This window comes from Oryzias melastigma, linkage group LG10 (assembly GCF_002922805.2).
Source record: "Oryzias melastigma strain HK-1 linkage group LG10, ASM292280v2, whole genome shotgun sequence".
Taxonomy (NCBI): domain Eukaryota; kingdom Metazoa; phylum Chordata; class Actinopteri; order Beloniformes; family Adrianichthyidae; genus Oryzias; species Oryzias melastigma.
The window spans coordinates 115,919-127,790 of NC_050521.1; the positions used below are offsets into that span (position 1 = coordinate 115,919).

The following is an 11,872-nucleotide window of genomic DNA, read 5'->3' on the forward strand; positions in this document are numbered from 1 at the left end:
AGTTTGAATTGTTTTTTAACCGATTCACGAAGAATCGCTGCATATTTATTTGAACGTAACAGTGAAAGCTTCCTCTGGCAGGAATTGAACCTGCAACCTGCAGAATGTGACTGCAGTCTGAACTTTCTGTTTTCTGGTTCTGCAGCATCCTCAGGGAGATCGACGAGGTCCATCAGAACATGGGTTACTGTCCTCAGTTTGACGCCATCAACGAGCTGCTGACGGGCAGAGAGCACCTGGAGCTGTACGCCGTGCTCAGAGGCGTTCCTGGGAAGGAAGTGTGCGACGTGAGTAGCTGACACACGTGTGCGCGCACACCCACGCACGCACACACACACTTATGCTGCTGTTTGATTGACAGGTGGCCGAGTGGGGCATCAGAAAGCTCAGCCTGCTGAAATATGCAGACAAAAGAGCGGGAAGTTACAGCGGAGGAAACATGAGGAAGCTGTCCACCGCCATCTCTCTGATCGGAGCGCCCCCTGTCGTCTTCCTGGTAACCCCGCCCCCTTCTCTTATCTCCTCCAGCTGGAAGTTTAAATGAAGCAGCTGCTGAAGTTTGAGCTTCAGTTCAGTTTAACTAACAGAAATGATGTTGCTGAGTCATGCTGAAGTTAAAGTGTATTACACAACTCCCACGGCCAATCAGAGAGCAGCTAAACTGGATTTGCAGTGGGGGGGGATTGGGTAACAGAGGATTAAAAGAGCAGCTGCTATTGTTGATGGAGTGCAGAGGCAGGTGAGCCAGGATGCCCCTGCTGCCCCTGCTCCTCACCTTCAGTGTCTGCTTCCTGCTCCACCTGTGGGCCAACCTGAACCTGGCTGTGCTGCTCGTTACAGGACGAGCCCACCACCGGCATGGACCCCAAGGCCCGCCGCGCCCTCTGGAACTGCATCCACAGCGTGATTAAAGAGGGGCGCTCCATCGTCCTCACCTCTCACAGGTGAGTCTGAACTCTTGCAGGTCTGAACTTCTCCGGTCCTGAATCTGGATCTGAGTTCTTCTCCTTTCATCTGTGTGTCTCAGTATGGAGGAGTGTGAGGCTCTGTGCACCAGGATGGCCATCATGGTGAACGGCAGGTTTAGATGTTTGGGCAGCGTCCAGCACCTGAAGAACAGGTAAGAAGCACAAAGGGTTTCTGGTCTGAAAACCCCCTGAAGCTGCTGTCCAGAGAGCTGCTCTGAGCGTGTCTGTGCCTCAGGTTCGGGGACGGCTACACTATCATCCTGCGGGTGACGGGGCCCGACCCAGACCTGCTGCCCGTCATGAAGTTCATCGAGAGCGAGCTGAGCGGCAGCACGCTGAAGGAGAAACACCGCAACATGCTGCAGTACCAGCTGCCCTCGTCGCTCACATCGCTCGCACACATCTTCTCCATCCTCGCCAAAAACAAGGACACGCTCCAGATCGAGGACTACTCTGTCACTCAGACCACACTGGACCAGGTGAGCACAGCTGTTCACAAAACACGTGGAACACTGTAGAGTAGTGCTGCCACAAACGATCATTCATTTTTATTATTTATTACCAGAGATAATGCTAGAGTGAATGCTGTAAGCTGAATTTGGCTGCTGAAGATGCTGAAATTGATCACAAAAATGCTGAAACCAAAAGCTAAAATATTAGTTAAATGCCAAATTAGCCCCAAAAAAACTGAAAAATGCCTAGATTAACAGCTGGCATGCAGCTGAAGTATTAGCTAAACTTCAAAATAGCCTCAAAAACGGAAAAAGATCCTAAAATAGCCAAAATAGCTAGCGTGTAGCTGAAATATTGGCTAATGTACAAAACAAAAAAACTAAATTTGCTAAAATAGCTAACATGTAGCTGAAATATTAGCTAAACTCCAATATAACCTAAAAAAACAAAAAAAGCCTAAATTAGCCAAAACAGCTAGCATGGTGATAAAGAAGCGACACAGGTACAGTGGTGGAGAAATGAGAGATCTGAACTTGTACTCTTTTGGTTTCAGGTGTTTGTTAATTTTGCAAAGGATCAGAGTGACGACTACGTCATCAAAGATCCGTCAGTGAGGCGAAAAGACATCGTTATTGAAGTTCCACAACTTGGCTCCGCCTGTGGAGCGGCTGAGGGAGGGGCCAGCCAGAGGGAGAGCGTCATGTGACATCTGGAGGCCACAGCTCCAGATTGGACTTACAGCAGGGAGGACACCCCAACTTCACCTGCTTCAGTGTGCCAGTAATTTGAACTTGGAGGTGGGCGGAGCTATCTGCTACTTGATGCCAGCCAATGCAAACGATTTCCTGTGGAGGTGAAACTCGGAGCCCTGAGTTAAAGACTCCCACAGCCTCTCGTGACTGAACACGAGGAGCTGCTGTTCTGAACTAACGATGAAGAATCAAAATCATTCCAAACGGCCGAGGGATCGAGCGCAAATTTTTTTACAAACCTTGATTTTTGTCATGGGACTTTATTTATATTTGTAGCTGAAACACTGACTGTTAATTTGTTTTATTTTGAAAATGTCCTTACCATTTCCTGTAGTGTTCAGCAGCCAATCAGAGCGCTTGTTAGGAAGAAGAGTTGACTGATTTTATAGTTTTTTATGGACCTTGGAAAGAAACAGATGTGTTAGTATGGTTGTGAACCAGCAAAAATACCTCATCCACTCCTGGAAGCACACTACAGAACTGATGAGTGAACGGCTGACCCACGCTGCCTGCGCTCTGAGACTGCAGGTCCACGTTTGCACTGGTTCAAAGCTGCTCTCTGCTTCATGTGATTGTTGTGCTGCTGATATGGAAGCTGAGCTGTTACAGCCCAACCAGCAGAATAAACAGAACTGACACCACCCTCTGTGCAGCGTCTTCACACCCACGGGTCTGACTTCCTGCTGAAAGGAAGGCCTCTTCTGCAGCTTCAGGGTCTGAAGGTCTGCGGCTCACGCTCTTGTTATACTGCTGTCGTGTAAATTAGTCGTCAACTATATTAATAGTCGATTAGTCATTGATTAGTCGACTAGTCTTGGAACCCCCGTACTTCTGAGATCCTGATGGTAACAGTAACAAAAGTCTTTGTTTTTCCGATTTTCACGAAACTTGAGAACCATGTCCTCAGCACGAGTCAACAACAACCGAAGAAGTTTCATTGACCTTTGACCTTGGGAAGATGCCGCCATCTTGAAATACTGAAAAAAAGCACTTTTACTCAAAGCTACAAAAAGACCTCCTAGGGCTTTATCAATTATGTCACATCACTGACCATAAATGGGAACCTACTGTGAGAAAAATGTTGCATTTAGAAGTTGTAGAATTTGAATGCCGTACACGTGGCGAGGTGGCAACCACAACCTTAGCTAGCTCGCACATATTTTGGCCGATTTGCGTAAAAAGGATATTTGCGCGTCTAGGGGCCCAAGTTGAGCGAAACAATATAACTTTCGAAGCCGCAATGCCCTGGTAGGCAAAAAAACTGCTGACTCAGCAAAAGCAAAAATTTAGTTCACAATTCGTAAACGAAACCAACATAGCTTTACTGGATATATCCATGGCTAAATTTTACATTATTATGGGATGGCTCCACAACCTACCACTTGGCGGCCATCTTGTTTCGAAATCTGACATTTTGTGAATTTTACAAAGATGAAACATACCTTTTGCTAGTCCAATTCTTACGAAATTTGACCCACATGCCGCTGGCGTTAGTCTTCAACGACCCCTAAAGTTTCGTTGACCTTTGACCTTGGGAAGGGCCGCCATCTTGATTTGTCCAAAAAAAACGACTTTTAGCTCCAGCTTCAAACAAATATAACTTTTAGAGATATTTGTCAAATGTTTCCAAACGCTTTTGTCATCATTGGGAAACCATTGGCATAAAATATATGGTATTACAAGCTATAGATTTTAAACGGCGTGCGCATGGCGAGCTCGCAAAAGTGGCATAGTCTTAATACACGCTCATATTTCAATGCATTGCTATGAGACTTTAATATGTTGATCCCATGCTTAAGCTGTAACAGGTATATTATCATTGAATATGGACATATAAGGAATGTGGGCGTGGTTAGCAAATAACCTCCGTTGCTAAGGAAATCAAAAAATTTACTTTTAACGATTCTTGCGAAATCAATGTCAATCTGTTCGGTGACCTCAGGTGAACAAAACATAAAATGGTTGCTATGGAGATAACACTAACAGAAAAGCCGCCATTTTGAAAAAAAGTGCTTTTCTCGTCAATTTCTCACATACATCTCATTCCAGCTACACAGTAAGTGGATGGGGGGGGTTAGTGGTGCATAGGGGCTGCTTAGCAGGTGAGCTTGTGGCAAAGGTGAGCGTGGAGGGCAGCGATGGTGCGTAGGGGCGGGCAGCGAGGGTGGCGATTGTGCGTAGGGGTGGGCGGTGAAGGAGAGGGCAGGTAGCGAGGGTGAGGGCGGGCAGCGACTGCGGGCCATCCAACGCTGCTCGCGGCTTTAATTTATGCTTCAAACTAATTCTAATAATAAACCCTTCTGATAGCTGATAAACTTCATCATTATGATCACATGTTAAAAATCCCTACATAAAACTTGATGTAGTATTGCAAATGAATAAAACATATATATCCATTATTTAATCAAATCGTTAAAAGCCAAAGAGCTGCAGAGCAGGACTAAAAGAGCCACATGTGGATCCAGAGCATTCTGATTCAGCACCAAAATTTCATTTTATTATATTCCATTTAACTCATTCTTGCAATCTGGTTAGTAAATGACTCTCAGCTTGTTTTTCCTCCCATTGATGTGTTTGCACACGTTTCCCCCCTCAGGAGTCACTGTCTCCTAAAAGTAAAAACATCTCAGGAGCTGCTTCCTATCAGCCTGTAGAGAGCTCTCTGCTGCCACCTGCAGTTCCAGCAGCTGCTCTGCTAGGGGTGGTATTCCTACAATCATTCTGACATGCAAGAAAAAAATGAGTTGAAGCTTTTTCATTAAAATTGTGACACAGTTTACTTTAATTGCAGAAGTGGTTTGCTGAAAATGCAAAGACTATTTGCAAAATGCTAAATCAATTAAGAGTGGATATTTTGTTAAAGAACTATGAAAAAGCGCTGAAGTTAACCTAAATTTCTGAAAAATTTGAAGTAAAATTGCTTAAAAATCTCTAATACATGCCAGGTTGCAACACCTTAGGTCGTGGGCCAAACAGAATAAACATTTATTGAACACACTAGGACTGGAGTAGGAGTTTGGTCTGCATAGCCGGCAGTAAGTCAGACCTGTTCCCAGTACATGTTGGATCACCGGTTCTGTTCATAGTCTTTATGGACAGAATTTCTAGGCGCAGCCAGGGGCCGGAGGGGATCTGGTTTGGGGACCACAGGATTTCCTCTCTGCTCTTTGCAGATGATGTTGTTCTGTTGGCTTCATCGAGCCAGGACCTCCAGCATGAAGTGGAGCTGGGATGAGGGTCAGCATCGCTAAGTCTGAGGCCATGGTTCTGGACTGGAGAAAGGTGGTTTGCCCTCTTTCGGTGGGTGGAGTGCTCCTGCCTCAGGTGGAGGAGTTTAAATATCTTGGGGTTTTGTTCACGAGTGATGGAAGATCGAAGTGTGAGATCGACAGGCGGATTGGAGCGGCTACCCCCATTATGCGGTCGCTGTACCGGTCCGTTGTGGTGAACAGAGAGCTGAGCCAGAAAGCAAAGCTCTCAGTTTACCGGTCGATCTTCGTTCCAGTACTCACCTATGGTCATGAGCTTTGGGTCGTGACCGAAAGAACGAGATCCCGACTACAAGCGGCTGAAATGAGTTTTCTCCGCAGGGTGGCTGGGAACTCCCTTAGAGATAAGGTGAGGAGCTCAGTCACCAGGAGAGAGCTCGTAGTAGAGCCGCTTCTCCTCCGCATCGAGAGGAGCCAGTTGAGGTGGTTCTGCCATCTGATCTGGATGCCTCCTGGACGCCTCCCTAGTGAGGTGTTCCGGGCATGTCCCACTGGGCGGAGGCCCCGGGGAAGACCCAGGACACGCTGGAGAGACTATGTTTCTCGGCTGGCCTGGGAACGCCTCGGGGTCCCCCCAGAAGAGCTGGAGGAAGTGGCCGGGGAGAGGGAAGTCTGGGCATCTTTGCTTAGACTGCTGCCCCCGCGACCCGGTCCCGGATGAAGCGGAGGAAGATGGATGGATGGATGAACACACTAAACTCAATTTTTTAATTTTCAACATAATTATGAACTAGATACAGTATATAGCATTACTTGTGATAATACTAGTGTGAATGCTGTAAGATGAATTTGGCTGCTGAAGATGATAGTGCTGATAGCTGAAGATGCTGAAGCTGATAGCTTAGTAAATGCCAAAATAGTCCAAAACACTAGCAGAATGCCAATTTTTAAAACTTTAAAACTGTACCTTTTTAACATAATTCTGAATAATAAAAATGTATGAATATTATTCCAAAATAAATCAACTTAAACCTTAAATAACTTTCAATATTTTACTCTCCATAAAAATATATTTTGTCAAAATTATACAAGTTAGAAACAAGTGCAAGATAACATTGGGCCATTAATAACAATTAAATAAAATGAACCTCCCAAAGGACAAACCAGACACCGGACTGAACTGTGGGGTTGATTAAACAGAGAAATCCAATCACAAATAGACCAAAACTGTTTTTATTCTACAGCATCTACTTAAACCAACAAATTACTCCATCCATCCATCTTCTTGGCCGCTTCTTCCCTTTCGGGGTCGCGGGGTGCTGGAGCCTATCCCGGCTACTGATGGGTGAAGGCGGGGTTCACCCTGGACAGGTCTCCAGTCTGTCGCAGGGCCTCAATCACACACATTCACTCTCACATTCACACCTAGTGGCAATTTAGAGTCACCAATTAACCTATGAAGCATGTTTTTGGACAGTGGGAGGAAGCCGGAGTCCCCGGTGAAAACCCACGCATGCACGGGGAGAACATGCAAACTCCACACAGAAAGGTCCCAGCCGGGATTCGAACCGGGGCCTTCTCGCTGTGAGGCAAGAGCGCTAACCACTGCGCCACCGTGCAGCCCTCAACAAATTACTGCATAATTATTTTAATGCTCTCTTGAGTTTTTTAGTTTGATCTTTTTTTAAATTGTATGAATTGCAGCACTGATGAATTGACACTACAGTCATTCTACATGTAACTATTTATAGTGACAGTGAAACCTTATCTTATCTTGCATTATCTTTTTATTTCTCTGTCATTACCACTCACTAAAACAGCTTGTTCTCAGGTTGTGGATGATGCGACTGCAGATGGTTGCTGATGGCAATAGCAAACTCGACAGAGACAAAATCCGTTCACAAAATCCAAGAGCTACAACCATTTGAAACTGCAGAGAGAAGACAGATGAACCTAGAATGGAGATTTGACTTTTAAACCCATTCAATGTTATTTGAGTAAAATTCATCTATAGAATTTATCTCTGCTTTTACAAATTACATTTCCAAATACTTTTTAAAATTGCAATATATTTATTAAAGAAATAATAATATGGTTTCTCTTACCAATGCTTTTTAAATGTATGATTACAAAACACTATATTTTCTAAATTGCTAAAGTGGAGTTTAAATTTAGACAAACTACTGGATTACTATTAATAAACTCTTAGATATTCATAGAAAACATCTCTGCTGAAGGTAACAACAATCTCACACCACAGATCAGTCATGGAGTACCACAGGGCTCTGTGCTCGGCCCGGTTCAGTTCAGTCCAAACATTCTTCCATTAGGAAACATTATCAGGAATCACAGCACATAGTTTTATTGTTAACCTAATGATACTCAGCTATGATTTAAGATGTCTCCACGTTTACAAGATTTCCAGCATGTCTTAATATTTTACAGGTTTTGATGATTTCTTTTCCTAAACTCTTAGTGTTTTTGGACTGGACCTTTTCAGGGATTTTGCCTTCTTATATTTTTAAGAAGTCATGTCAAACAGGTTAAGGTTGTGTCTGAATTCCTTCACTACTCTACTTTTGCACCATATAGAGCGTTTGCCCTTTTGTTCAGGGTCTCCAAATCCAAAATTTAGTGCACTAGAAAAATTCTGTTCATTGATGCTCACTAGATTGGTGATTATACACCACAATGTACTACATGCAAATAATTTTTCATTTAAATGAATTCTATTTTAATTTATTTTTTATAAACCACCCAAGTTTTCCTCATTAGAACACAGTGGATTCATAAATCCTCCTTGTAAAACGTTCATATTTATTGGGCTTTCCTTCAGGAAGTCCATGGAACCAATGTCAGTCGGGTTTTATAAATTCCCCTCTGGTAGATGATCATCCTGATCCGAGCTCTGCATTCATCTGGACTTGGGACTGGAACATAGAAAGACTGGAAGGTGACCTATGTGAGAGAGGTAACTTACAGAATCTGGTGGTCACTAGCTGTCTCTCATCCAAGGACTAGTCTGGTCCAAACCTGCTTAGCAGCTGAGTCCAGAACAGCACAACCGTCTGATCAAATTCAGAAATACCACAGAACCAAAACAGGAAGTGGATGATCTATAATTGTGACATCACTCTTCACACACAGAACATCTTTTCATATAACTACAATAAGTCAAGCTTTAAGCCTTATTGTGTGCTACCTAATGATTTCACACCTGAAGTCAAACAATTAAACTTTATTGTTAATATTTCAAAATGTTCAGTCTCTGAGAGGCACTTTGTAAGTGAAGCCCCGCCTCCCCAGCAGATTTAGGGTCTTGGCTGCTGAGCCGTGATTGGTTTGTGCAGGAAGTGCCGCTGGTTGCTGACTTGTTACCGTAGAGGAAGTTAGTTCATGGGTGAGAAGAGACAGGGGTGCATGAGGCGGTTCCTCTGAGTGTCCAGGTGGGTTACGCTGTTCCTCACTGCAACACAGATGTGCCGTCAGCCCGATGCTACATGCGACCAAAAAGTGCAGAGTGACGGGGAGGAGGAGGAGTCTCACCAGCAGCCACCACTCGTGCATCGTTGTGTGCTTTGTGTCGAACTTCAGCTCGATGATCTGCGCTCTCGTACCACCAGAGGGCGTGAACTGACCAAGACAGGTGATTAACATGACCATCATCTCACAGTTTACATCTCTGACCTCTACAAACTCAACACTTCCACACGTTTATGAACTGCGTGTGTCTGTCAGGTGCTGCGCAGCATCCAGTACCCTGGTTCTGGGCGCCAAACTCGCTGTGGAACGCTCCCAGCAGCTTCCCGTAACCCGGGGCGTCTCGGGCGCAGACGGCTGCCTGGAAGGCGCTGCCCCAAACCGCCGGACCACCGGGACGCATCCGATAGCTCGCGAGCTCGTACACCCCTGAAACACATTAGAACCAGGTGATGTCACTGTAGAGCAAAGGTGTCAAAGTCAAGGCCCGGGGGCCGGATCCGGCCCTCCGGGTAATAATATCCGACCCTCCACATCATTTTATTTTATTGTTATTAACAACCCAATGTTTTAACTTGTATAATTTTGATTATATGGAGGGTAAAAAATAGAAAGTTATTTAAGGTTTAAGTTGATTTATTCTGGAATAATATTTCTGCCTTTAATTATTCATAATTATGTTAAACAGTTACAGTTTTAAATTTTTAAAAATTGGTATTGTACTAGCTTTTTGGACTATTCAGATTTTATTTTACTATTTTGGAGTTTAGCTAATATTTAGGATAGTCTTTTTGCTTAAGTTAGGCTTATTTTTTAGTTTTCATGGCAGTTTTGGAGTTTAGGTGATACATGCAAATTTTTGGCTAATTTAGGCTTTTTAAACATTTTTTTAGAATGTTTTGGAGTTAGGCTAACATTTACACGCTAGCTGTTTAAGCTTATTTAAGTTTTTTTCTGTTTTTTAGGCTATTTAGAAGTTTAGTTATATATTTTCTTAGCAATATGTTAACTGTTTTGGCTAATTGAGGCTTTTCTATTTAAATGTTGGCATTTAGCTAATATTTCAGCAGCATGTTAGCTGTTTTGGCTAATTTGGGCTTTGTTTAGCTCTTTAGGCTATTTTGCCATTTAGCTATTTTTTTAGCAGGCTATCAACTTCAGCGTTTTCAGCTTCAGCATCTTCAGCTATCAACAATAGCATCTGCAACAGCCAATTTCAGCTTACAGCGTTCACACTAACATTATCACAGGTAATGCTATATATCTAGTTCATAATTATGTTAAAAAGTTACGGTTTTAAAGTTTTAAAACTTTAGTTATATCGTGTTCAATAAATGTTTATTTTGTTCGGCCCGCGACCTAAGGTGTGTTTTGGATTTTGGCCCCTTGTGTGGTGGAGTTTGACACCCCTGCTGTAGAGTGTAATTATGGGGGGCGGAGCTTACCACCCTCCTTTGGCGGCTTTTGTAGGCGGCTCCACGGTACCAGGTATGTGACTTCATTGTCCTGGGAGGTCAACATCGGGAGCGCCTTAGAGATATACTCTGAAATCCAGGTGGGGTCCTGGGCCAGAGCGGCCCGCACAGCTGCCCGCTGAGAGTAACTGTCTGAGAGGAGGGGGCGGGGCAGTCAGCATCATAGCTGCATGACTGTGAAGCTAAGAAGAGAAAGTCCTCACCATACTTCCAGATATGGAACACTTGGTTCAGACCGCCATACTCCACAGACCAGTAGCCAATCAGCTCAGAGTGTGCGGTGCGCAGGTGGATCTTCTCATTGGTCAGTTTGAGGAAGGTGGCGTTCTGATGGGGGTGGATGCTGTAGGTGCGAAACTCGTAGAAGGTTTTATGCTCCTGCTGGGGGCCAGTGTGGAGACATGCACGAGCCTGCAGAGAGGAGGAGATGTGTCACATGATCCCCCTGACAACAGCCAAGTGGGAGGAGCCAGACAAATCCCAACAAGAGAAGGGGATGCTCTGAAAACAGCTGCAGGATGAAGAGTTTATGTCGCCCCCTTCTGGATATCAGTCAGAACTGCATCCGTGAGGTACGTGACTGGGACACGAGCGTCCACGTGTGCGCGCACGTCGCGAAGGCAAACGGGTCCACGGGAGGCCGTGTCCAGTTCAGGGTCCACGACACCTGCGGGGCTCCTCAGCTGTTGGTTAATGTTTGACCTTAATCCAAACAAAGACCAACAAAAAAGTGCCGAACCGAACCTTAAAAACCCGTCACGTGGGTTCTCCTTCAGAGTAACAAAGTTGGGGAGGAGAAAAGTGGGGTGTGAAGATGGGGTCACTGAGGTGTTGACCTGCAGGACCAGAGGAGCGCCCTTGTGGTGTCAGAGGATTGTGTTCGGTTTGCACCAGCTGCGTGGTCCGGTTCTGGATACGGTGCTGGTCTGTCCAGGTGGACTCACCTGTGAGGTGGAGGCAGCAGGTCTGAGAAGAGCCGCAGACCTCAGAAACACTCCCAGCTTCGACATGTTGAATGTTGTCTGACTGAAGAAACACGACCAGAAGGGTAACCTGCACAGATCCTCTGACGGCGAGAGCAATCACTCTGAGAGAAAAAGATCAAAGACCAGAGGCTGATTTGTTTACAATTTAAAGTTCAACCCATTAATTATGAGTGGAAAAAAACAAAAGCAAATATAAATAATTTATATAAATAAAATATTTTAGACAAACGAAATTTTACAGTTTTTCTTGGATAATCTCTATAACACGTTTAGAATAAAAACAAATACGTAAATACAAATGAATGAATAAATAAATAAATAATTAAAAAATAATTTAAAAAAATAGATTAGTTTCCCATCTGAACTATTGACTCAAGGTTGACTTAATATATGTCTATGATCTGAACCCTAAAGGTCAGAGAGGACTAACTCGATCCTAAATTTGGAACAGAGTAGGCCCTCCTGTTGTGATGCTGTGACTTGAAATCATCTTAAAGGCTTAAAAAGCTTAAAAATGTCTTCAAAACAAATCTAAAATGTCTCAATAAA

At 44.2% G+C, this 11,872-nt stretch overlaps 2 protein-coding genes across 3 annotated transcripts in view; one reads left to right on the plus strand and one right to left on the minus strand.

Annotated features, from left to right (window-relative positions):
• Positions 1 to 2,814, plus strand: part of abca1b (ATP-binding cassette, sub-family A (ABC1), member 1B) — a 50,726-nt gene extending 47,912 nt beyond the window's left edge. For both annotated transcript variants that reach the window (XM_024283330.2, XM_024283332.2), the window contains exons 44-49: positions 146 to 287; positions 362 to 496; positions 841 to 944; positions 1,028 to 1,120; positions 1,204 to 1,447; positions 1,975 to 2,814. In XM_024283330.2, coding sequence (XP_024139098.1) covers positions 146 to 287; positions 362 to 496; positions 841 to 944; positions 1,028 to 1,120; positions 1,204 to 1,447; positions 1,975 to 2,127 — 871 coding nt within the window. In that variant the 3' untranslated portion in view covers positions 2,128 to 2,814. The remainder of the gene's footprint in view (positions 1 to 145; positions 288 to 361; positions 497 to 840; positions 945 to 1,027; positions 1,121 to 1,203; positions 1,448 to 1,974) is intronic.
• Positions 2,815 to 8,483: 5,669 nt separating this feature from the next.
• Positions 8,484 to 11,438, minus strand: nipsnap3a (nipsnap homolog 3A (C. elegans)). The gene is made up of 6 exons (XM_024283227.2): positions 11,282 to 11,438; positions 10,541 to 10,748; positions 10,308 to 10,469; positions 9,142 to 9,291; positions 8,929 to 9,015; positions 8,484 to 8,848 (listed from the first exon to the last, which is right to left on the minus strand). The coding sequence occupies exons 1-6, from the start codon at positions 11,345 to 11,347 to the stop codon at positions 8,772 to 8,774; spliced, it is 750 nt and encodes a 249-aa protein (XP_024138995.1). The 5' UTR covers positions 11,348 to 11,438; the 3' UTR covers positions 8,484 to 8,771.
• Between the last annotated feature and the right edge of the window lie 434 nt (positions 11,439 to 11,872).